This window comes from Oncorhynchus masou, chromosome 18 (genome assembly GCF_036934945.1).
Source record: "Oncorhynchus masou masou isolate Uvic2021 chromosome 18, UVic_Omas_1.1, whole genome shotgun sequence".
NCBI classification, from domain to species: domain Eukaryota; kingdom Metazoa; phylum Chordata; class Actinopteri; order Salmoniformes; family Salmonidae; genus Oncorhynchus; species Oncorhynchus masou.
In genome coordinates, this window is record NC_088229.1 from 73053824 (window position 1) to 73078277 (window position 24454).

The 24454-nt window shown below is 45.0% G+C and overlaps 3 protein-coding genes across 7 annotated transcripts in view; 1 reads left to right on the forward strand and 2 right to left on the reverse strand.

Annotated features, from left to right (window-relative positions):
- Window positions 1-817: 817 nt before the first annotated feature.
- Window positions 818-21355, reverse strand: nolc1 (nucleolar and coiled-body phosphoprotein 1). 4 transcript variants are annotated; one of them, XM_064924436.1, is made up of 14 exons: window positions 21162-21355; window positions 20546-20604; window positions 20178-20332; window positions 18230-18306; window positions 17515-17617; window positions 16863-17119; window positions 16158-16272; window positions 14301-14390; window positions 11818-12507; window positions 6907-7830; window positions 6330-6755; window positions 5790-5914; window positions 3041-3121; window positions 818-2345 (listed from the first exon to the last, which is right to left on the reverse strand). In XM_064924436.1, exons 1-14 carry the CDS (start codon window positions 21270-21272, stop codon window positions 2187-2189), a joined length of 3372 nt encoding a protein of 1123 aa, XP_064780508.1. In that variant the 5' UTR covers window positions 21273-21355; the 3' UTR covers window positions 818-2186. The 4 variants fall into 4 exon arrangements, with proteins under 4 accessions (XP_064780508.1, XP_064780509.1, XP_064780507.1 ...); XM_064924437.1 differs by having other exon boundaries at window positions 6330-6752; window positions 18230-18309; XM_064924435.1 differs by having other exon boundaries at window positions 18230-18309.
- Window positions 21356-21577: 222 nt separating this feature from the next.
- Window positions 21578-22473, forward strand: mrps6 (mitochondrial ribosomal protein S6). Its single transcript, XM_064924445.1, has one exon. The coding sequence runs from the start codon at window positions 21691-21693 to the stop codon at window positions 22045-22047; it is 357 nt and encodes a 118-aa protein (XP_064780517.1). The 5' UTR covers window positions 21578-21690; the 3' UTR covers window positions 22048-22473.
- Window positions 22474-22521: 48 nt separating this feature from the next.
- LOC135505250 (equilibrative nucleoside transporter 1-like) overlaps window positions 22522-24454 on the reverse strand; it is a 28172-nt gene continuing 26239 nt past the window's right edge. For both annotated transcript variants that reach the window (XM_064924442.1, XM_064924444.1), the window contains one exon: window positions 22522-24452. In XM_064924442.1, the coding sequence (XP_064780514.1) occupies window positions 24341-24452 (112 nt within the window). In that variant the 3' untranslated portion in view covers window positions 22522-24340. The remainder of the gene's footprint in view (window positions 24453-24454) is intronic.

Sequence of the window (24454 nt, forward strand, 5' to 3'; positions counted from 1 at the left end):
GCAGTCAGGAGCTCGGAACACACACATTTGGCTGGTTATAACATCCAGCTAAACTGTGTATCCAACCTATAGACTTTAGGGACGGCAGGGAGCCTAGCGGTTAAGAGTGTAGGGACGGCAGGTAGCCTAGCGGTTAGAGTGTAGGGACGGCAGATAGCCTAGCGGTTAGAGTGTAGGGACGGCAGGTAGCCTAGCGGTTAAGAGTGTAGGGACGGCAGGTAGCCTAGCGGTTAGAGTGTAGGGACGGCAGGTAGCCTAGCGGTTAGAGTGTAGGGACGGCAGGTAGCCTAGTGGTTAGAGTGTAGGGACGGCAGGTAGCCTAGTGGTTAGTGTGTTGGGCCAAGGTTACTAGATTGAATCCCAGAGCTGACAAAGTTAAAATCTGTCGTTCTGCCCCTGAACGAGGCAGTTAACCCACTGTTCCTAGACCGTCATTGTAAATAAGAATTTGCTCTTAAACTGACTTACCTAGTTAAATAAAAGGTATTTCATTTTTTAAATTTTTAGCTAGAAAGGGAAGTAATGTTTGCATATTTTTAACTAGGGCCCAAGAAAGCAAAGGGCTCTACCTCGTTCCCCTTCAACCAAGGTGCATGAATTGAGTAGCAAACTGCAGTAGAAAAGAGATTCAGTAGATGACAAGGTTAAGTAAATAAAATGTTTTAAAAAATGTTTAAAAAAAAAAAAAAAAATTGTCCTTCTGGGTTATATACATGTTGGTTCTATTTAATGTATTTTTTATTTAATTCATTTGTACTCTAAGTTCCTGTGTGAACGGAAAAAGACCGCTTCTAAATGTGGAGGGAGGAAGGAGAGATTGCAACAACAAGGTATTTTATTCAAGTAATAACAATACTCAATAAGAAAAGACTAGAAACAGGAAATTGAAAATTCACAAAATTAAAAACAACTTGCTGAACTAATGAACCACCAAACCAATAGGCTGGCAGTTCTTAACTTCAGCAGGTCTCAACATCACATCTGAAATGGCAGCGTATTCCCTACAGTACACGACTTACGAACGGGGTGCCATTTCAGATGCAACCAGATCCTGTTCAGTAGGCACAACAGAATTACTTTTTTTTAGAAACAGAGTTTACTGTTTCAAAACGTTTTGTTTCAGTACGCCCTACTGAACACGACCCAGGAAGTTATTTTTTAAGACTGCAGCAATAACAGTTGGATGATCCCTGATACTCTCAGGCTAAAAAGAACTTAAATACTGATCTAAAACGGGTGCGTTCCAGGCTGACTACATTGCAGTGGTTGAATCCTTATCCAGGCGTGAGATCTGGTTAGGCCACTGCAAATGTAGTCAGCCTGGAACGCACCCACTACGAAATATTCACACCATAATAAATCATACCAAAAGAGAAACCATTTCATTCAACCCTCAAAACAAAACCCACAGGTCTGCATGTTCCATACAAAAACATTTTCCCGACAACACAAAAATCAAACGAATAAACCCCTTTCCCCGCAATGCAAACTGCAATGCACAAGAAAGAGAATTTAAATTTACGACTGGGGGAAAAAGAGAGAGAGAAAAAAAACTATCACTGGACAGAATGTATGAGATCCAGGCTAACGATTTCACAACAAGCAACAGATTAAGTGGCCGAGAGAGTATTGTGAAAACAGTTTGAATTGATATTTAACTGAATTGGTGGCTGACTACCGCCACCTGGTGGCTATATGTTGTACATGAATCCTTTGTGATCCGTCCTGAAGGCACAAGGGGAGACGGCCAAGACGCCTTTTCTTCTGTCCTAAAAGGCACCCTATTCCCTACGTAGTGCACTAATTTCAATCAGGTCAAAAGTAGTGCACTACGTAGGGAATAGGGTGCCGTTTAGGACATTAGAAAGGCTGCGGGCGAGGTGTCTTGGCTGGGTGCCATTTCAATGAAAGCTCGTCTCCACTTCTACAGCGTCATTCCACCATTACAGAAATGTGCATTTTAAAAAGGACTGGTTTAATTAACACAGACGTACGAACTACAAATCACCAGCCACTTATGTGAGTGCAGCAGTCCCAGCTCTAGTTCAGTTCACGATCTTCAGCTCAGTCTGGTTTCTGCTGAGGGGGAGGTCGGGGATGGGGAGGGGGGCAGACCGTCCTGGTCCTCAGATAGTCCTGGGTCGAGAGGGGAGGAAGAGGGGTAGTGACAAACGATGACTAGGTTCTCAGTCGCTGTCGAACTTGATGGAGTTGACGGACTGGGAGATGGCTCCTCCACAGTAGCTACCCCTCTTCTTCTTGGTCTTCTCGTGACGGAAGGACTTCCCCTTGGTGAAGCGGAGCACGTCATTGGCCCTCTGGCCCCAGTCTCCATCCGACCCGCGCTGAGGAGAGCACAGAGACAGTCAGAACCCGTCAAGCCAATAATGACATGTTGACGACTGTCGATTCATAACTACTGTACCGCTTTTAATTTGAGTTTTGGGAACAAGCACTGGAAATTAGTGCAAGCTATGGTGTGAACGTTGTCCATTCAGCGTGTGAATTATTTTTTTATTATTAAAAAAAATGTACATATGGTTGGAATAATGCTGTGAAATGATAATGTCCTTTTAGTGTTGTTTGTTTCAGTAGGATGGCGTTTGTCTGCCTAGTGACATCACAATGTGGTAAATTAGTTAATAGACCAATAAGAAAGAGTTCCAAAGCTCTCGGCCAATAACTCGTTTTCAGTTCTCCCCTCCCAGCTAAATTTTTTTTACAAAAAGCTGCTGCCAAGAAGCTGTTTGTTTCTCTTTTTGACCATTTCAAATTTTAACCAATCACACTAAGGTATTTAAATCATTACCCAGAAATGACTTGTTGGAGATTTAAAAAAAAAAAAAAAAAAAAAACATTTTAAGGCCCTGCACTTCAGTGTATAAATATTACCAATAATGTTTCTACACAGAGAGCTGTAATGTGTGTTCTTGGTACATTGTGTTCTAACGGAAATAATTATACAAAATGCAACTGAATCAAGTTTGAGCCCCATTTGTAAGTTCTATAGTAGACAGACGAAGGGGAGTGTCGTTCTCACCTTGGCGTCGAAGGAGTTGTCAGCCAGTCGGTTATCCACATCAATGTCCTCCTCTCTTATTCTACGGAAAGGTACATTGATCTTTAGGAGGGACAGACGGGTCAAACAGGGAATTTAGGAGTCAAGTTTAGTCCACATTTGACACTGATGCAGACCAGTTAGTTCCACAATGCACCTCGGTTCTGTATCGACCCAGCAAACACCTGGCACGTATACGGTTCCTTCAGGCCCCTTGACTTTTTGTTACGTTACAGCTTTATTCTAAAATGGATTAAAATGGGTACCGGTACAGAGTCAATGTGGAGGCTATATACAGGGGGTACAGGTACAGAGTCAATGTGGAGGCTATATACAGGGGGTACAGGTACAGAGTCAATGTGGAGGCTATATACAGGGTGTTACGGTACAGAGTCAATGTGAAGGCTACCGTACCAGGCAGTGATACAGACTGACAGGATGCTCCCAATTGTGCATCTGTAAAAGTTTGTGAGGGATTTAGGTGACAAGCCAGATTTCTTAAGCCTTCTGGAGGTTGAAGAGGCGCTGTCTGTGTGGATGGACCATTTCAGTTTGTCTGTGATGTGTACGTTGAGGAACTTAAATCTCCCGTCGATGTGGATAACGAGGTGTTCCCTCTGCTGTTTCCTGAAGTCCACGATCATCTCCATTGTTTTGTTGACGTTGATGGCGATCAAGCCTACTACTGTTGTGTCGTCTGATGCTCTCATGTACGCATGCTTCATTGTTGCTTGACTCGAAGCGAGCATAGTAATTAGTAATTTAGCATGTCCGGTAGGCTCGTGTCACTGGTTAGCTCTCGGCTAGGTTTCCCTTTGTAATAGTTTGCAGGCCCTGCCACATCCGACAAGCGTCAGAGCCGGTGTAGTACGAATCGATCCTAGTCCTGTATTGACGCTTTGCCTGTTTGTTGGTTTGTCGGAGGGCATTGTGGGATTTCTTGTAAGCTTCCGGGTTAGAACCCCATTCCTTGAAAGCGGCAGCTCTAGCCTTTAGCTCAGTGCGGATGTTGCCTGTAATCCATGGTTTCTGGTTGGGGTATGTACGTACGGTCACTGTGGGGACGACGTCATCAATGCACTTATTGATAAAGCCCGGTGACTGATGTGATGTACTCCTCAATGCCATTGGATGAATCCCAGAACATATTCCAGTCTGTGCTGCAAAACAGTCCTGTAGTTTAGCGTCTGCTTCATCTGACCACTTCTATATTGAGCGAGTCACTGGTACCTCCTGCTTTAAATTTAATTTGTAAGCAGGAATCAAGAGGGTAGAATTATGGTCAGATTTGCCAAATGGGGTGTGAGGGAGAGCTTTGTCAACAGCTCTGTGTGTTGAGGTAAAGTGGTCTCGAGTTTTTCCCCTTCTGGTTGCACGTAACATGCTGGTAGAAATTAGGTAAAAAAAGGATACGTTTCTCCGCATTAAAGTCCACTAGTGCCGCCTCTTGTTGAGCATTTTCTTGTTTGTGGTCTTATACAGCTCGTTGAATGCGGTCTTGGTGCATCGGGTTGGGGTGGTAAATAGACGGCTACGAAAAATATAGATGAAAACTCTTGGTAAATAGTGTGGTCTACAGCTTATCATGAGATACTCTACCTCAGGCGAGCAAAACCTCGAGACTTCCTTAGATATTAGATTTGGTGCACCAGCTCTTATTGACAAATAGAACAGAAAGACGAGGGCTGTCTATCCTATCTTGTAGGATAGTGTAAGAATATTTTGAAGATAAATACACAACGCAGAGGACCTAAGGCCTAGATTTAATGATCAATGGAAATAGTGGTTTTTCTGTAATAGGAAATTATTGATCACTGGGTCAGATACATGGCAGGAATTTGTCCAGGGGTCGAGCCTGAAATAGGATACTGTTATTTAGCCATTGGCCCAGTTTTATTGCAAGGAAGTCTAATTGGTCAACCACAGGCTATGGCTGGGTTATAAATTACATCCTGTTCCTTTGTTCTGTGGAGAGAATCACTGAGGACAGGGGAGCATGATCATCTACCATCCCGCATGATTTGTTCTCTTTGAATAAACCTATTTACCCTGATTTTCCTTGGGGTCTGCTGGGTCTTGATGGGGCGTTACTGAAGAATAACATCAATAGTCCTGAGCAGAACTCATCCATTTTGTTATCCAATGATTGCACGTTAGCTAATAGGACTGATGGTAGAGGGGGATTACTCGCTGACCGTCGGATCCTGTTTTTGCTTTATCGTTATGAGGTAGATTGATGGAGCGGCAGTGTAGCCTAGTGGTTAGAGCGTTGGACTAGTAACCGAAAGGTTGCAAGTTCGAATCCCCGAGCTGACAAGGTACAAATCTGTCGTTCTGCCCCTGAACAGGCAGTTAACCCACTGTTCCTAGGCCGTCATTGAAAATAAGAATTTGTTCTTAACTGACTTGCCTGGTTAAATAAAGTAAAAATAAAAAAAATAAAAATTTAAAAAAGGGGGGAAAAAACCAATTTAAATCAATTTTAGAAATAAGGCTGTAACGTAACAAAATGTGGAAAAAGTCAAGGGGTCTGAATACTTTCCGAAGGCACATCAATCAATGCCAGAAAAGTATCTCTGTGGTACAGAAATGCAACATCTATTTCTGAATACTAAGTCTGACACCACGTCAAAGTTTATTTACCATATACAACAAATACCAAACCAACAAATGATAAGTAAATAAATAGTTATACAAGCCACGCGCTAGCCAGTCTCTGTTCTGTTCTCACCTTCTTAGAGACTTTAGGGAAGGTCTGTGGTGTTGTTGTTGTTGTTTTGTTATTTTTAGGTGTCGTTAATTCTTCCTCATCCTCTGAGGCTTCTCCATCCCTTTTTCTCTTACCGTTTACAGTGCCTGTGGAGGGAGCGAAGAGGGACAATGAGGAAAATATCCCTCGTCAATCTATCCAGTTATATAAAAACAATCCTGGTTATAAGAAATTAAACTAACCCGATACCCAATTTTAAAATACAACTATAAAACAATGGAAACAATTCAAACAAGGATGACTTTTCAAGTAATTGAATTGTAGCGTGATAATTAGCCTAGCTGCAAAACATGGGCCATTTTTTCTTCTCTTGGTAAATGGCTCCATTATGTAAGCCATTATTAAGATAGCACTCAACACAATACAGTTGTACTAAGGCTCATGAGGCATTTAAAAGCTATAATTGTCAAGAATCAAATTGGGTAAATATCATGAATTTAAAATGACCACTGAACAGTTTCCAGACTTTACCTTTTTAGTGGCGTTAAAAAAAAAACTCACCGTTAGCGATGGGAGTGGTGACTGCTGCCGGTGCTTTCTCCGCTGCCTCTTCTTCTTCGGAAGAAGAAGAGTCGTCTGATGAGCTGCTGGCCTCCTTGGTTTTTGCTGCTGGGGTGGTCTTGGGGGTGGTCTTGGGGGTGGCAGCGGGTTTCACAGTCTTTTTACTGGCCTCCTCTTCCTCAGAGCTACTCTCCTCGGAAGAGGAAGACTCGGCAGCCTTGGTCGGTTTCGTTGCCTTGACTGCAGAGGTGGTTGCTTTGGGTGTAGCTGGCTTGCCATTGGTCAGAGCAGGCTTAGCGGGCGTCGCCTTGGCGGCCTCTGTCTCCACCTCCGAGTCGGAACTGTCGGAAGAGTCAGAGCTGCTTTCGGCTGCCGTTTTAGCCGAGGCTGGCGTCGTAGCCTTCACTGCTGCTGGTTTGGGTGCTGCTGCAATGTTCAAAGTTCTATTTAGTTGTCGTATGTATAAAAATACAACGCTTAATGCTTATTCACAAGCGACCTCGAAATATGAACGATACACAACTACAAAAATAAGCCTACGCATAAAGTATGAGAGATAATGTGTGAATCTTCTTACCCTCTTCATCACTGGAGTCATCTGAAGAGCTGCTGTCCTCCTTGGCTTTAGGTCTGGCTGCTGCGGTCGTCTTGGGGGTGGTCTTGGGGGTGGCAGCGGGTTTCACAGTCTTTTTACTGGCCTCTTCCTCAGAGCTACTCTCCTCGGACGATGACGAGTGTGCAGCTTTAGCCAGTGTCTTGACGGCAGGACTCTTGGCTGCAGGTTTGGTGGTGGTCTTAGGAGTGGTCTTGGGAGTGGTCTTCTTGGCAGCAGCCGCCTGTTCCTCCGAGTCCGAGCTGTCTGAATCGGAGCTGCTCTCGGCTGCTGCCTTGGCTGGGGCTGATTTAGTCACCACTGGGGTGGCTGGTTTGGAGGTAGCCTTCTTAGCTATGGCCTCATCCTCATCTGAGCTAGAGTCGGAGTCTGAACTGCTCTTGGCTGCTTTAGTAACCGGGGTTGCTGATTTAGGAACCGGGGTTGCTGGTTTGGAAGCTGATTTAGCAACAGAGCCTGGGGCAGCCTTCTTAGCTGGGGGTTCGTCATCTTCAGAAGAAGAGTCGGAGTCCGAGCTGCTCTCCGCTGCAGCTGGTTTAGTAACTGGGGTGGCTGGTTTGGAAGCTGATTTAGGAACCGGGGTTGCTGGTTTGGAAACTGATTTAGCAACAGAGCCTGGGGTAGCCTTCTTAGCTGGGGGTTCGTCATCTTCAGAAGAAGAGTCGGAGTCCGAGCTGCTCTCCGCTGCAGCTGGTTTAGTAACTGGGGTGGCTGGTTTGGAAGCTGATTTAGGAACAGATGCTGGGGCAGCCTTCTTAGCTGGGGGTTCGTCATCTTCAGAAGAAGATTCTGAATCCGAGCTGTTTTCTGTAGCAGCCTTGGCTGGGGCCTTGGGAGCAGCTGCAGCAGGTTTAGCTGGTGTCTCGTCCTCAGAACTGCTGTCAGAGTCTACAGGACAGACAGATGCGAACATTACAGCATTTAAAAATGGTAGATTCAGTTAAATAAAATGTGAGTTTGTTTGACAGTCTAAGCCAAGACAAATTCTAATCCCCACTCCCGAGTGCAATGTAACACTTAACTGGGATTTTCTGTGGACATAGAGGGGGAAATATTTCCCCCCCCAAATTATTCAGCGCCCAACAACAAGCAGAAATCTTTTCTTAACAGGTTAAGACAACTTTTTCCAGTGTCTGACTGAAATTTATCCAACTGGTACAAAGTGAGAACAGAAGCAAAACTGAGGACAAGGAAAACTGAACATCTCCCTCCCAGCATAACATCTATGATTTGTCCTTTTCAAATAAATCTATTTTTTCACCCCCTGATTTGCTTCGGTGTCTTCGTTATTGAAGAACATCAACTGCTAACACCGGTTAGTCGAGGTAATATGTACATGTAGGTAAAGATAGTGACTATGCATAGATAATAAACAGAGAGTAGCAGCGGCGTAAAAGAGGGGTCTGAGTAGCCCTTTGATTAGTTGGTCAAGAGTCTTACTGCTTTGGAGTAGAAGCTGCTTAGAAGCCTTTTCGACCTCGACTTGGCGCTCCGGTACCACTTGCAATGCGGTAACAGAGAGAACAGTCTATGACTTGGGTGGCTGGAGCATGAATTCTTAGGGCCTTCCTCTGACACCGCCTGGTATAGAGGTCCTAGATGGCAGGACGCTTGGCCCAAGTGATGTACTGGGCCATACGCACTACCCTCTGTAGTGTCTTGCGGTCGGAGGCTGAGCAGTTGCCATATCGGGCAGTGACGCAACAAGCCAGGATGCTCTCGATGGTGCAGTTGTCGAACCTTTGAGGATCTGAGGACCCGTGCCAAAACTTTTCAGTTTCCTGAGGGGGAATACGCTTTGTTGTGCCCTCTTCACAACTGTCTGTGTGTGTTTGGACTATTTTAGTTTGTTGTGGATGTGGACAGGAACTTTATGCTCTCAACCTGCTCCACTACAGCCCTGACCTCCCTATAGGCTGTCTCGTCGTTGTCGGTGATCAGGCCTACCGGTGTTGAGGAGTCGAGTCTGGCCATGCAGTCTTGAGTGAACAGGTAGTACAGGAGGGGACCAAGTACACACCCCTGAGGGGCCCCTGTGTTGAGGATCAGCGTGGTGGATGGGTTGTTCCCTACCCTTAACACCTGGGGGCGGCACGTCAGGAAGCTCAGGATCCAGTTGCAGTGGGAGGCGTTTAGTCCCAGAGTCCTTAGCTTAGTGAGGAGCTTTTGAGGGTACTATGGTGTTGAACACTGAGCTGTCGTCAATGAATAGCATTCTCACATAGGTGTCCCTTTAGTTGAAGTGGGAAAGGGCAGTATGAGATTGAGTGCAATAGAGATGTAACCCGTGGATCTGTTGGGGCTGTATGCAAATTGCCGTCGGTCTAGGGTTTCTGGGATAATGGTGTTGATGTGAGCCATGACCAGCCTTTCAAAGCATTTCATTGCTACAGACGTGAGCGTTACGGGGTCGATGGTCATTTAGGCAGGTTACCTTCATGTTCTTGGGCACAGGGACTAATATTGAATGAACACTTATTTTAACATAATATAACACATAAATAATGAATAATGCAAAAACAGTGTTGGAGAAGAACGTAAAAGTGCAACATGTGCCATGTAAGAAAGTTAACGTTTAAGTTCCTTGCTCAGAACATGAGAACATATGAAAGCTGGTGGTTCCTTTTAACATGAGTCTTCAATATTCCCAGGTAAGAAGTTTTAGGTTGTAGTTATTATAGGACTATTTCAAATCAAATTTATTTATATAGCCCTTCGTACATCAGCTGATATCTCAAAGTGCTGTACAGAAACCCAGCCTAAAACCCCAAACAGCAAGCAATGCAGGTATAGAAGCAAGTATTTCTCTCTATACCATTTGTATTTCATACACCTGTGACTATTGGATGTTCTAATTGGTACTTTAGTATTGCCAGTGTAACAGTATAGCTTCCGTCCCTCTCCTCGCCCCTACCTGGGCTCGAAACAGGAACACGTCGACAACAGCCACCCTCGAAGCATCGTTACCCATCACTCCACAAAAGCCGCGGCCCATGCAGAGCAAGGGGAACAACTACTCCAAGTCTCAGAGCGAGTGACGTTTGAAACGCTATTAGCGCGCACCCCGCTAACTAGCTATCCATTTCACATCGGTTACACCAGCCTAAACTCGGGAGTTGATAGGCTTGAAGGTCATAAACAGCAGAGCTGCTGGCAAAACGCACGAAAGTTTGAGTCTCCCAGGTGGCGCAGTGGTTAAGGGAGCTGTAGTACAGCTGTTTATGACCTTCAAGCCTATCAACTCCCGAGTTTAGGCTGGTGTAACCGATGTGAAATGGATAGCTAGTTAGCGGGGTGCGCGCTAATAGCGTTTCAAACGTCACTCGTTCTGAGACTTGGAGTAGTTGTTCCCCTTGCTCTGCATGGGCCGCGGCCTGTGCGCGAACTCTGGGTTCGCGCACAGGCTCTGTCGCAACCGGCTGCGACCGGGAGGTCCGTGGGGCGACACACAATTGGCCTAGCGTCGTCCGGGTTAGGGAGGGCTTGGCCCGGTAGGGAAATCCTTGTCTCACCGCGCACCAGCGTCTACTGTGGCGGGCCGGGCGCGCTAACCAAGGTTTCCAGGTGCACGGTGTTTCCTCCGACACATTGGTGCGGCTGGCTTCCGGGTTGGATGCGCGCTGTGTTAACCTCTTGAAACTCTGGGGGCGCTATTTCATTTTTGGATGAAAAACGTTCCCGTTTTAAACAAGATATTTTGTCACAAAAAGATGCTCGACTATGCATATAATTGATAGCTTTGGAAAGAAAACACTGAATTTTCCAGAACTGCAAAGATGTTGTCTGTGGGTGCCCTAGAACGGGAGCTACAGGCAAAACCAAGATGAAACGGCAACCAGGAAATGAGCAGGATTTTTGAGGCTCTGTTTTCCATTGTCTCCTTATATGGCTGTGAATGCGAGAGGAATGAGCCTGCCCTATCTATCGTTTCCCCAAGGTGTCTGCAGCATTGTGACGTATTTGTAGGCAGATCATTGGAAGATTGACCATAAGAGACCACATTTACCAGGTGTCCGCCCGGTGTCCTGCGCCGAAATTGGTGCGCAAAAGTCAGCTGCCAGTATTTTTCCATGGGATACAGAGAGGAAAGCAAGCTTCCACGAACTGCATATCAATGAAGAGATTTGTGACAAAACACCTTGAGGATTGATTCCAAACAACGTTTGCCATGTTTCGGTCGATATTATGTAGTTAATTCGGAAAAAGTTTTACGTTGTAGGTGACTGAATTTTCGGTTCGTTTCGGTAGCCAGACGCAATGTAGAAAACGGAACGATTTCTCCTACACACAGACGCTTTCAGGAAAAACTGCGCATTTGGTATGTAACTGAGAGTCTCCTCATTGAAAACATCAGAAGCTCTTCAAAGGTAAATGATTTTATTTATTTGGTTATCTGGTTTTTGTGAAAATGTTGCGTGCTAAATGCTACTCAAAATGCTATGCTAGCTTTGCATACTCTTACACAAATTAGTCAATTTCTATGGTTCAAAAGCATATTTTGAAAATCTGAGATGACAGTGTTGTTAAGAAAAGGCTAAGCTTGAGAGCAGACGCATTATTTTCATTTTATTTGCGATTTTCAGAAATCGTTAACGTTGCGTTATGCTAATGAGCCTGAGGCTTTAGTCACGATCCCGGATCCGGGATGGGGAGTTCCAAGAGGTTATGATAAAATCTGGAAACTACCATTTCGAAAACAAAACGTTTATTATTTCAGAACCGTTTGCAACGAGTCAGGCGGCCCAAACTGCTGCATATACCCTGACTCTGCTTGCACTGAACGCAAGAGAAGTGACAATTTCCAGAGTTAAAAGACATTCGTGTTAGCAGGCAATATCTTACAGCCTCGCCAACTTGTATTTAAATCTGTCTTACCAGAGCTGGAAGAGCCTGATTTCTTAGCTGGGGCAGTCTTCGCTGGAGTCACCTTGGCTGCTGGTTTTTTAGCCTCTTCCTCATCTTCTGAGCTCGAGTCAGAGGAGGATTCAGCAGCCTTGCCTCGGGTCACGGTAGGAGTCGACTTAGCTGGTGCTGCTTTCACTGTCCCCTCTTCGTCATCCTCTGAGCTCGAGGAAGAGGAGCCGTCTTCCACCACCTTCACAGTAGTCTTGGCCCCCGCTACAGTCACAGTCTTGGCCCCCCGCTCCTTCACCTCTGCCACCGTTACGGTTGCTGTAGCTGGCGCCACTTTCACAGTCTTCGAACCCTTCTCCTCCTCTGAGCTGGAGTCTGAGGAAGAGTCTTCCTTGGCAGGGGTAACCGTTATTTTGACAGCTGTGGACTTAACCCTTATTACTTGTGGCTTCTTAGCCTCTTCTTCATCCTCAGAGCTGGAGTCAGAGTCTTCTGCTTGGGTAGCCTTAGCTGGGGTAGCCTTAGCTGGGGTAGCCTTAGCTGGGGTAGCCTTAGCTGGGGTAGCCTTAGCTGGGGTAGCCTTAGCTGGGGTAGCCTTAGCTGGGGTAGCCTTAGCTGGGGTAGCCTTAGCTGGGGTAGCCTTAGCTGGGGTAGCCTTAGCTGGGGTAGCCTTAGCTGCTGGCTTCTTTGCTTCTTCTTCAGAGCTGGAGTCTAAGAGGAACAAGAGAATCAAAGAAACTGTTCACTTTAAAATCAAAACACCTCAACTCAGGTAAAACAGTTGTAGTAGTGGCTCGTAATTTATTTATTTATATTATTTTTTTTAAGGACAGGTTGCACAATATATTTCCACAAATCTAACGTAGATTGACGATACTCCATCTAAACAGTCTTTATGCAAAAAGTTAAACAAAAACACTTCCTATTTTAGCTATTTGCATGACATTTATCAATAATTCAAAACGTACAATACGCTGCAGCTTTGACGGCAAGGACTAACGGCCCGGTGCTAACGGCAGTGCACTGTACCGCCCCGTTTGGTTGAAATGCAAGTAGACGGGAATAAAGTCTTATTGCGCCGGACAGACTAGTGATAGGGGAACCCACCCCTGGCGCTTCAGTCATATGCAGGCCTCACTTCGGTAAGTAGGTACTAAAGTGCGCCAAAAACTTATCATGTTATGTTGCTAGTAGATAAACCAATATAAATTGTTGGCTAAGTGCACCAGATCATTCAAAACCAACTGTCACCCAACACAAACAAGGATTCAGCGTGGTGTTTGGCGATGGAATAAGCTAGCAACAACTCCTCCAACAGAACACTGCACGTTTTGTATATTTCAAGACGTGTCTTTATGATTTGCTCTACTTCCTGATCTTTATTGGCCGATGTAACGTGCAGGATATCGTGGTAGCCAACGGTTGTGTTCACCATCATCTGGGTTTACTGCTGCTCGTAGTATCACTCATGTTAGCACGTGGCTAGCTATAGATATCGACAGCCAACGACAGAGTTTTATCTAGTTTGGTTATAGATGTTCAATGTCTACTATGCTGGTAAAGGTAGATATGGTTTTTCACAGTAAAAGAAATGTGCTGAACTGCTAGTAATGAGATGTTTCACGGCTGCTAGCAGTTAGCTAGTTAAGGTGATGTGTTTCACGGCCTCTAGCGGTTAGCTAGTTAAGGTAATGTGTTTCACGGCTGCTAGCGGTTAGCTAGTTAAGGTAATGCGTTTCATGGCTGCTAGCGGTTAGCTAGTTAAGGTAATGCATTTCACGGCTGCTAGCGGTTAGCTAGTTAAGGTAATGTGATGTGTTTCACGGCTGCTAGCGGTTAGCTAGTTAAGGTAATGTGATGTGTTTCACGGCTGCTAGCGGTTAGCTAGTTAAGGTAATGTGTTTCACGGCTGCTAGCGGTTAGCTAGTTAAGGTAACCCAGCAGCAGTGGAAAACATGCTATGCTAAAAGCGAGCGTGTTTGCGTAACTGATAAAATAAAGTTTTAGCTGATAGAGAATAAAGAAATCACAGGAAATGATCAGACGATACGTCGGTTTTTATTCAGAGTGCCAAAATATGTTGTTGTTGTTAAAACAACAAGGACTTTAGGATGATGTGGGTCTTCACCGTCTCGTGTGGACAGTGGCTTCCCTCCTGCGAGTGTAGTGGTCCTCTCTTTACGCCACTTTCCCCCAACGCGACTTCGATCAAATTCATATAAAATATACAGTTCTACCGAAATACAAATGTATAGTGATCTATCATATTGGGACTTTTATTTTGAAGGATGTAAACAAATCATAATGCCGAACAGCAACCGAATTCTTCAATCTTCCCTTTCGCCCGTCTGAAGATGAACAACGTGTCGTGTTTACAATTGCTCTAGTCTAGAACCTTTAGAACCAAGGTCTACAACAGATATAACCTATAGCCGTTAGAAACTAGGTCTAGAACCTTTAGAACCAAGGTCTACAACAGATAAAAAACTAGGTCTAGAACCTACCTGTGCTCTCAGAGCTGGACTCTGCCTTCTTAGCAGCTGCAGCAGCTTTGGGGGTCACAGTCTTGGCTGGGGTGGTTTTGACTGTTTTAGCTGAGGAGAATATCGTGGTGTCAGATAGCAGGATAGCACTCAGGGCCGGTTTCCCAGACATATGTAGCTGGGTCTTGGACTACAAAACACTTCATTTGAGTTTAGTCTTAAATTTTTATTTATTTTTATTTATTTTACCTTTATTTAACCAGGCAAGTCAGTTAAGAACAAATTCTTATTTTCAATGACGGCCTAGGAACAGTGGGTTAACTGCCCGTTCATGGGCAGAACGACAGATTTGTACCTTGTCAGCTCGGGGGTTTGAACTCACAACCTTCCGGTTACTAGTCCAACGCTCTAACCACTAGGCTACCCTAGTAATCCATGTCCACCAGGCTACCCTAGTAATCCATGTCCACCAGGCTACCCTAGTAATCCATGTCCACCAGGCTACCCTAGTAATCCATGTCCACCAGGCTACCCTAGTAATCCATGTCCACCAGGCTACCCTAGTAATCCATGTCCACCAGGCTACCCTAGTAATCCATGTCCACCAGGCTACCCTAGTAATCCATGTCCACCAGGCTACCCTAGTAATCCATGTCCACCAGGCTACCCTAGTAATCCATGTCCACCAGGCTACCCTAGTAATCCATGTCCACCAGGCTACCCTAGTAATCCATGTCCACCAGGCTACCCTAGTAATCCATGTCCACCAGGCTACCCTAGTAATCCATGTCCACCAGGCTACCCTAGTAATCCATGTCCACCAGGCTACCCTAGTAATCCATGTCCACCAGGCTACCCTAGTAATCCATGTCCACCAGGCTACCCTAGTAATCCATGTCCACCAGGCTACCCTAGTAATCCATGTCCACCAGGCTACCCTAGTAATCCATGTCCACCAGGCTACCCTAGTAATCCATGTCCACCAGGCTACCCTAGTAATCCATGTCCACCAGGCTACCCTAGTAATCCATGTCCACCAGGCTACCCTAGTAATCCATGTCCACCAGGCTACCCTAGTAATCCATGTCCACCAGGCTACCCTAGTAATCTATGTCCACCAGGCTACCCTAGTAATCTATGTCCACCAGGCTACCCTAGTAATCTATGTCCACCAGGCTACCCTAGTAATCTATGTCCACCAGGCTACCCTAGTAATCTATGTCCACCAGGCTACCCTAGTAATCTATGTCCACCAGGCTACCCTAGTAATCTATGTCCACCAGGCTACCCTAGTAATCTATGTCCACCAGGCTACCCTAGTAATCTATGTCCACCAGGCTACCCTAGTAATCTATGTCCACCAGGCTACCCTAGTAATCTATGTCCACCAGGCTACCCTAGAAATCTATGTCCACCAGGCTACCCTAGTAATCCATGTCCACTAGGCTACCCTAGTAATCCATGTCCACTAGGCTACCCTAGTAATCCATGTCCACTAGGCTACCCTAGTAATCTATGTCCACTAGGCTACCCTAGTAATCCATGTCCACTAGGCTACCCTAGTAATCTATGTCCACTAGGCTACCCTAGTAATCTATGTCCACTAGGCTACCCTAGTAATCTATGTCCACTAGGCTACCCTAGTAATCTATGTCCACTAGGCTACCCTAGTAATCTATGTCCACTAGGCTACCCTAGTAATCTATGTCCACTAGGCTACCCTAGTAATCTATGTCCACTAGGCTACCCTAGTAATCTATGTCCACTAGGCTACCCTAGTAATCCATGTCCACTAGGCTACCCTAGTAATCCATGTCCACTAGGCTACCCTAGTAATCTATGTCCGGGAATCCGTCCCTAAGTACAAACAGTAGTTACCTGACACCTTCTCCTCCTCATCATCATCATCATCGCTGCTGTCATCGCTGCTGTCCGAGGAACTACTGTCCTTAGCTGGAGGGGTCTTGACGGGGCCAGGAGGTTTCACCGGGGTCTGTTGGGCGAGACAGTCAGTCTAGGAGGTCAAGGTATCACTAACTACATTGTGTAGATTGTGTTTTAATTATCATTGAGGACGTGCCGAGACAAGACATAAAAATTTAAAAAATCCCGCCAAACATGAAGAGTGCCTTGGTATTCTCGTTCTAATGTGTACATTGAAGATTTTTAATGAAGATGTGTAATGACTTAGTTTTACGGTTGACTGAGTCTTCATTTCTCGTCTACTACCCCCCCCCCCCCCAAAAACACATTTACTCCACAATATATAGCTAATGTTCCTTCTTCCATTCCAGCATCGTATGACAGTGGCACACAAGACTTTTGTTAGATCAAGAAGATACTGTACCACGCCTAGCAAGGGAGACTGTTACTGACAACACAGCTCCCATGGTAACGTGGACGCCTGTTTGTGAGTCCTGGGCACATAGTCTCAGAATGGGACTGCTGATTCAGGATCAGGCCCCTTCTGTAGTCGTTATGACCCGAAAAGGCAGAACAGATCCTAGATCCGCTCTCCTCCACCGAGAGGCTTTTTGAATAGACCCCCCCCCCCAGGGAGAGATTGTGGATCAGTTTCAGTACCTTAGTGGGCGCCTCGTCTTCACTGGAGGTGTCTTCACTACTGCTGCTGCTGCTTGCAGTCTTCTTCTGAGCTGCTGCCTTAGGGGTCGCGGCAGGAGCCTTTCCCGCCTTAGGGGTCGCGGCAGGAGCCTTTCCCGCCTTAGGGGTCGCGGCAGGAGCCTTTCCCGCCTTAGGGGTCGCGGCAGGAGCCTTTCCCGCCTTAGGGGTCGCGGCAGGAGCCTTTCCCGCCTTAGGGGTCGCGGCAGGAGCCTTTCGTTCTACAGAGCAAAGAAGAACAGTCAGGAAGACACCACCACAATAAGAACAGTCAGCAAGACACCACCACAAAACAAGTAACATCCAAGAAGCAACCGCACAATGAGGGAAACAACGCTGACACAAATATGGGATCGTGGTGGTCGTAAAGCGATTGTCTTGGTCGGGTCTCCGTCTGAAGAGATACCTCAAGGGACTTCATGGTCGAACAAAGGTTCAAATGTAGAAAGGTTTGAGGTCATACGCATAATCTTAATTTGGGCTAAAGACAGACACTAGAAAAGTATCTGATAAGAGATCCTTCTGGATCAAAACGTTGTCGGTAAAGGTGGCAATTGGGAACCCGTTCAGTGCGCGGGACTTCCTGTTCATTCCAAAAGGTTCAAAATGTACTTACTAGCAGCAGGAGCTTTGGCCTCATCTTCAGACGACTCACTGCTGGAGCTCTTTGTCCCGACTGCCACTGGGCTCTTCACTGGGGCTTTGGCTGCTGCAGGTTTCTGTCCGCAGAGATGAGGAACGGATTTTTTTTTTTTAAACATGCTGCAAGAACAGACCTACCCCACACCTGCTTTATAACATAACCAACGTCTCAACAGCAAGATGCCGTCATCAGGACACACATCATATTCACTAAATCCCCCCCCCCATTGCTCTGTTATGGTCAGCCATTATAGCAAATCAACAACAGTGATATTTTATTTTATTAGGATCCCCATTAGCCGAAAACAATGGCAACAGCTAATCTTACTGGGGTTCTACACATAACGAAAAAAGACATTTACAATTGACCTACATTTAAAAACATTAACATGTAGTTTGTGTGTGTATCTATCAGTTTCACATACACACAACCAATAGGTCACATGGGGGGGTGGGGCGTTATGCCGTGATGTGATGCTTTGTCGGTTTCAATAAATCCAGTTTTGCTGTTCACTACATGAGATGGAAGGGAGGTCCATGCAACATGGCTCTGTTCGAACCTGGAGACTGTGAAAAGACCCCTGGTGGCATGTCTGGTGGGGGAAGTGTGTGTGGACCTGACCATAGATCACACGGTTAGGGATTTTAACATAAAAGAGAAAATAAATTGTAAAACATAGCTCATGTACCTTCGCTACAGCCTCCTCTTCGTCACTGGAATCATCACTGCTGCTGGAATCTGATTTAGCAGGGCGTGGAGCCTTGGCTGCTAACGGAAACACATCAAGAAACCGTTTAAAAAGGTAGACCCAGTAAAAATGATGTTGCCACGAGCAACACCGCAGATATTGAGATTAGCGAGATTCAAGACTTTTGCTCTAACAGCATCTGTGCATGCGCACGGGTTCACTTCACGTCATAGCCAGGATACCAGAACAGCAGAGAAGTTGAGCCTCACGCTTCACCTCTTTGTGGATGTGAAAATCTACCCATTATGCTGTTTACATATCTCAGAGTCCACCTTTGTTACCCCGTTTTCGTGATAGTCGAAGGTTGAGAGAGTCGAGAGTCGAAGGTTGAGCGTCCTCCGAAACACAACCTAGCCAAGCCACACTGCTTCTTGACAACGCACGCTTAAACCGGAATCAAGCTGCACCAATGTGTCGCTAATGCGCGATGGGACAAGAGCATCCCTGCCCGCGAAACCCTCCCCTAACCTGGATGACGTTGGGCCAATTATGAGTCGCCCCCGGGGCCTCACGGTCGCAACACAGCCTGGTATCGAACCAGGATCTGCAGTTACGCAGCTAGCACCGCCTTAGACCGCAGGACCACTCGGGAGGCCCCTCTGAGGCTACCTTTAACCGGATAAAAAGGTCAACTCTGTCCATCAATGCCACGGCAATGTAGGATTATTTTAGGGGCAGCGGTTCTCAAACTAGGGGTCGCAAACCCATGTGGTATGAAAGTTGGAGAATTAAAAAAAAAACTCCTTAACACACACAGTAGCAGTCAACAGCTGACACCTACTCATTCAAGGGTTATTTATGTTTACAATATTTAACATTGTAGAAGACATCAAAGCTATGAAATACGACTTTTTGGTTACGACACGATTCCATGTTTGTTAAACATATCAAAATATATGTTAGATTATTAAAAGTAGCCACACTTTGCATTGACAGCTTTTCACACTCTTGGCATTCTCTCAACCAGCTTCATGAAGGTAGTTACCTGGAATTCATTTCAATTAACAGGTGCACTTTGTTAAAAGTTAATTGTGTAATCTTTCCTTCTTAATGCGTTTGAGCCAATCAGTTGTGTTGTGACATGGTAGGGTTGGTATACTGAAGATAGACCTATTTGGTAAAAGACCAAGTCCATATTATGGCAAAAACAGCTCAAATAAGAAAAGAGAAACAGTCATTAATTTAAGAGATGGTCAGTCAACCCGGAAAATGTCAAGAACTTTGAATGTTTTTTTCAAGTGCCAGTCGCAAAAACCATGAAGCGCTACGATAAAACTGGTGCTCACGGGGACCACCACAGGAAAGGAAGACCCAGAGTTACCTCTGGTGCAGAGGATAAGTTCATTAGTTACCAGCCTCAGAAATGGCAGCCCAAATAAATGCTTCACAGAGTTCAAGTAACAGACATCTCAATAGTCACTGTTCAGAGGAGATGGCGTGAATCAGGCCTTCACGGTCGAACTGCTGCAAAGACACCAGACAGAAGAAGTGAAGGGGACCCCTAGTCAGTTGTACAACTGAAATGTGTTGGCTCAGGTATTACACTATAGGGCCAACCTGGACCATAATGTGCTGGCTCGGGTATTACACTATAGGGCCAACCTGGACCATAATGGGCTGGCTCAGATATTACACTATAGAGCCAACCTGGACCATAATGTGCTGCCTCGGGTATTCTCTCTTGCATTGTCCTTTCCAGCATTTTTCCAGGCCAGGCGAGTATAACTCAATTCAGCAGTGTGGCTCGGTCGATAGAGCGTGGTGCTTGCAAAGCCACGGGTTCGATTACCGCCGGGGCTACCCATACAAAAATATATGCACACACTAGTGTCGCTTTTGATAAGACTCTGCTAAATGGCAAATATTAAAAGGACAGATGAGCGCGTACCTGTGGGTGTGGCCTTGGCAGGTGTTGCATCTTCCTCCTCGTCGCTGCTCGACTCCTCACTGGAGCTCTCTGCAGTCTTCGCCTTCTTAGCAGACGGACTGTCACTTGCACCAGGACCGATGGGCAGCGCCTTGCGTTTCTTAGCTTCGGGAGACCTGAGAAAGGAATGACGAACAGAGCAGCGAGAGGCATTCAAAAATAATTTAAATAAACCGTTACCTATTGGTATGTGCACTTAATGGTTTAGCCCCACAGTCATCGACAACGGGCTCTGAGAAGATGAGGTTGGATTGAAAATATACACACGTCAAGTCAGTCTCGCCAGCCACGTTGTTGAGTTGTAAAGTTACTGACAAGAGTGTACTTACTTCACCCAGAAGTTGAAAATGTCAAGAAGACCAGCAGCTTCTTTTTCATCCTGGGGTGGCTGTTGCAAAGGAAGAATAATTCACATCAGCCATTTTATTCTCTTTGAGGGTTTATAGCCATCATGAGGCATTACGTGTAACCAATTATTTCCGAACAATGTTTTACCTACAAACAAGTGCATGAAACACATAATGAGGAGTATTATTAGAACGAGTAACGTTTTCGATGGATCAATAACAATTTCCCAATAAACAATAAACGCCTGACATGTTACTCTAGATTGTTAGGTAGTTATAGCGTACGCACACGGTATTTCATAGCCTGCTGACTAGTCAGACAGACATTTTATTCAATCGTTCAACGTTAACTTGCTAAGCTATCTAGTTGAGTCCAGTTATTATGTGATGGCAGTTGAAGAAGCAATCATCCTAAAAGTTGAATATGTAATTTAACATAATCAATGGGTATTCTAATAAAAAAACGAATTATTAGTGGATTGGAGTCACACGTGTTCTCTCGGCACGGCGTGCACCTCCTGCGTAGCAGACTAGCTCACCGAGCGATACACAACATTGTCAACAACTACTAAACAGGATACGGAATATTGTCACTTACCACTTTAGCTTGTTTGATGAAGTGTTGGGCAGCCTTGGTAAACTTGTTCTCCAGTAGAAATGAATAGACATGTTTGTAAAGATCACTCGGCACGGAACTTTGCTCCGCCATTTTCACCAGGCTCGTGTGGAAGAAAATCGCCGAAGACACATGCGCGTTGAAATGCCGTCGCGTAATAAAAAACGTCACCAAAATAATAAAAACCACGGAAAGCACATCGGTAAAACTAAAAAATCTTTAGTTTGAGTCCGATAATAATTTATTACTCAAAAATAGTAATATTAATGGACATAGCTCTAAACATTGTCCTACTTGCGGTTATTATGTATTGTATGAAGATATTCTTATGTAAAGCGAGGCCATACCTCCACCTTTGGTACAGTCTAGTGTATATATTTTACGTCATCTCTAATCGTCTCACGACATGGCACTTCACGTCCGGGGAATATTGTAAATGAAGGACATTTGTATGAGTCTGGACGTTTAAACTGTATTACTGTCTGTTCTTGTCTTTTACAATCTGTAAATCATGCCTCGATATGAACTTGCCCTCATTGTAAAGGCCATGCAGAGGCCGGAGACCGCGGCACTTTTGCGGCGCACAGTGGAAACCTTGATGGAGCGAGGCGCTGTGGTGAGAGGCTTGGAGAACCTCGGGGAGAAACTTCTACCGTACAAGATATCGAAACACAACGAGCGACACACGCGCGGTGGATACTTTCTGATTGACTTCCACGCTGCTCCCGGTATTGTCACGGGCTTGCTGGATCATCTGGAGAGGGACATTGACGTGGTGAGGCCTACGGTCTTGAAGAATGATCCGGAGCCTTCCAATGGACCCTGCTGCGGACACCCGGTGGCATCTAAACACCAGGACACAGTTTAGAAATTGAAAGGTCATCATAAGAGTTATTTCTAGTTGCCCAGCTTCTGTGACACATTGATAAGTGGATCGCATTTGATAGCCAGGATTTAGCTTGATGCCGGTCTATTTCTGCTTCCTTGCCAACAATTTAGAAATAGAAGACAGGGTTTTTCACATCCCGAGGGAAGACTCACATCATGTTCATTAGGCACCAAACGGAAGAAAATTGACAAACATGGAGGAACCGCCTGGACACAGAACCATCGTTAAATTACAATATATCATTGAGTACGTTTTTGGCAAACAAAACATGTAAACACATTTTCCTTGGTCATTCATACCATCCAATATACTGTAATACTATTTCAGTGCCATCTGCTTTAATGGTTGATTAATTAAATGACTAAACAAATTCCAAACTTGTAAAAAATACATGGTTTCATTTTGTATTCATAATTTGCATAGTCAAGTTTTGGTGTGTTTAATTACATGACATGTTCACCTACTCTTAAATTTCATTCAGTGAGACGTTAAAGTAATGTCCCATTTACCTTCCCTTTCAGTCATTTAGCAGACAAGCATATCCAGAGTAATTTAGTGCATTAATCTTAACGTAGCAAGGTTAAGACAACCACATATTACAGTCATATAATTAAAGTACACATTTTCCTCAAGCAGATGTCAGCAAAGTCAGTGTCAGTAAGAAAGACTAGTGCAAGTATTTAAAGCCGATGTGTGTCGGAGGCGTCATGGAGGGTGTGATGCAATTTCGGGCCTCCGGAGGCATAGAGACCAAATTGAGCTGTGTACCGCATCTCCGTTTGCCTCATTTTGTAACAATGCGGTGGGTTCCGTGTAGCTTCGCATTCACATGATTAGTTGGTGGGAGGTCCTGCATGAACACAAACTCACTCCATTGACAACTAATAATATTCTGCACTGGGGGGGGTTTAATGTTAGGACATAGACAAACACACTATCCGGGAGACACTTCCACACTGTATAACCAGGTGGTGTTCTAGGTGCTGAGCTAAGCCTTGGTAATTACTCAGCTGTGTCCAATCCGAGTGCAGCTTGGAGAGAGGACTGCCTTTTGTTTTGAGTTTAGGCATAAGTTTTATTTTTTAGTGCTAGTTATTGGTTTTGTAACAATACCACACTAGGTATAGCATTTCTTTCCTCGTCGACTTTACCTTAAAGTTTGAAGGCTGCTTAGTGTTTATCCCATCATAATTCAAATTGAAAGTACTGTATTTGGGACACTACATTGAGACCATATACCATTACACTACTGGAAGTAACATTTGTCATTTAGCGGACGCTCTTATCCAGAGTGACTTACACTTAGCGTAGTGTTTTCCAGTTCAAAACAGTTTGGGTATATATTATGAACATTTTGTTCGGTTTGGTCTTCCCAAAGGGTTCGGTGATTGGTCAACAGTACTACACCTAGTAGGAATGGGATCATGAAGTCATTCAACGAGAGAGATAGTTTTCATGCACATTTTTTCATTTGAGAAATATTGCACCAAACATCTTAGCTAGATGTAAAATTGCTGTGACTAAGACCAAAAACATAATAATTTATGACAGATTTCTTGAGTTAGATTAATTTGGACTATTTTGAGGAAGTGTTCCTGGCTATGTTGTTGCTACAGTGGCTCAAGAGGGACAAATGGTAAAATTGCAGTTTTTTTCCCTTGTTTTTCAAGTGAAGGTCTTTAGGGAGTATGAGAGCACAGATGGTCGCCATGCCTACCCAAGTTCTGCGAGGTGCAAACCGAACCTATGTATGAGGATTACTTTACATTTAGTGCATAGATGGGTGAGACAACCACATACCACAGTCAGTTAGTGCATTCATCTTAAGGTAGCTAGGTGAGACAACCACCTATCACAGTCAGTGCATTCATCTTAAGATGGCTAGGTGAGACAACCACATATCACAGTCAGTGCATTCATCTTCAGATAGCTAGGCGAGACAACCACATATCACCGTCAGTTAGTGCATTCATGTTAAGGTAGCTAGGTGAGACAGCCACATATCCCAGTCAGTGCATTCATGTTAAGGTAGCTAGGTGAGACAACCACATATCACAGTTAGTGCATTCATGTTAAGGTAGCTAGGTGAGACAACCACATATCACAGTTAGTGCATTCATGTTAAGGTAGCTAGGTGAGACAACCACATATCCCAGTCAGTAACGTTTCAAAATGAATAGAGACGTGGCAGTTTGCAACGACAGTCATTGTAGCATTTAAAAAAAAATGTTAGTTATGTTTGGGTTATGCATGCTCCCCACATCGGGCTATTTTAGACTATGGCTCTGAAGAGGAATGAGAAGGATGCTCCCAGAGCCAAACCCAGGGACAGGAAGAATGCCATGATGGCACCAGCAGTCTCTGCCTCATGAGGAGGAACTGATCT

Coding starts and splice junctions, on each gene's coding strand:
- nolc1 (XM_064924435.1), bottom strand. CDS start 21,272: ATGGCGGAGCAAAGTTCCGTGCCGAGTGATCTTTACAAACATGTCTAT. Junction 17,618..18,229: donor AAGAGGAGGCTGTAGCGAAG/GTACATGAGCTA, acceptor CTCTGCGGACAG/AAACCTGCAGCAGCCAAAGC. Junction 14,391..16,157: donor TGAGGAGGAGAAGGTGTCAG/GTAACTACTGTT, acceptor TATTCTCCTCAG/CTAAAACAGTCAAAACCACC.
- mrps6 (XM_064924445.1), top strand. CDS start 21,691: ATGCCTCGATATGAACTTGCCCTCATTGTAAAGGCCATGCAGAGGCCG.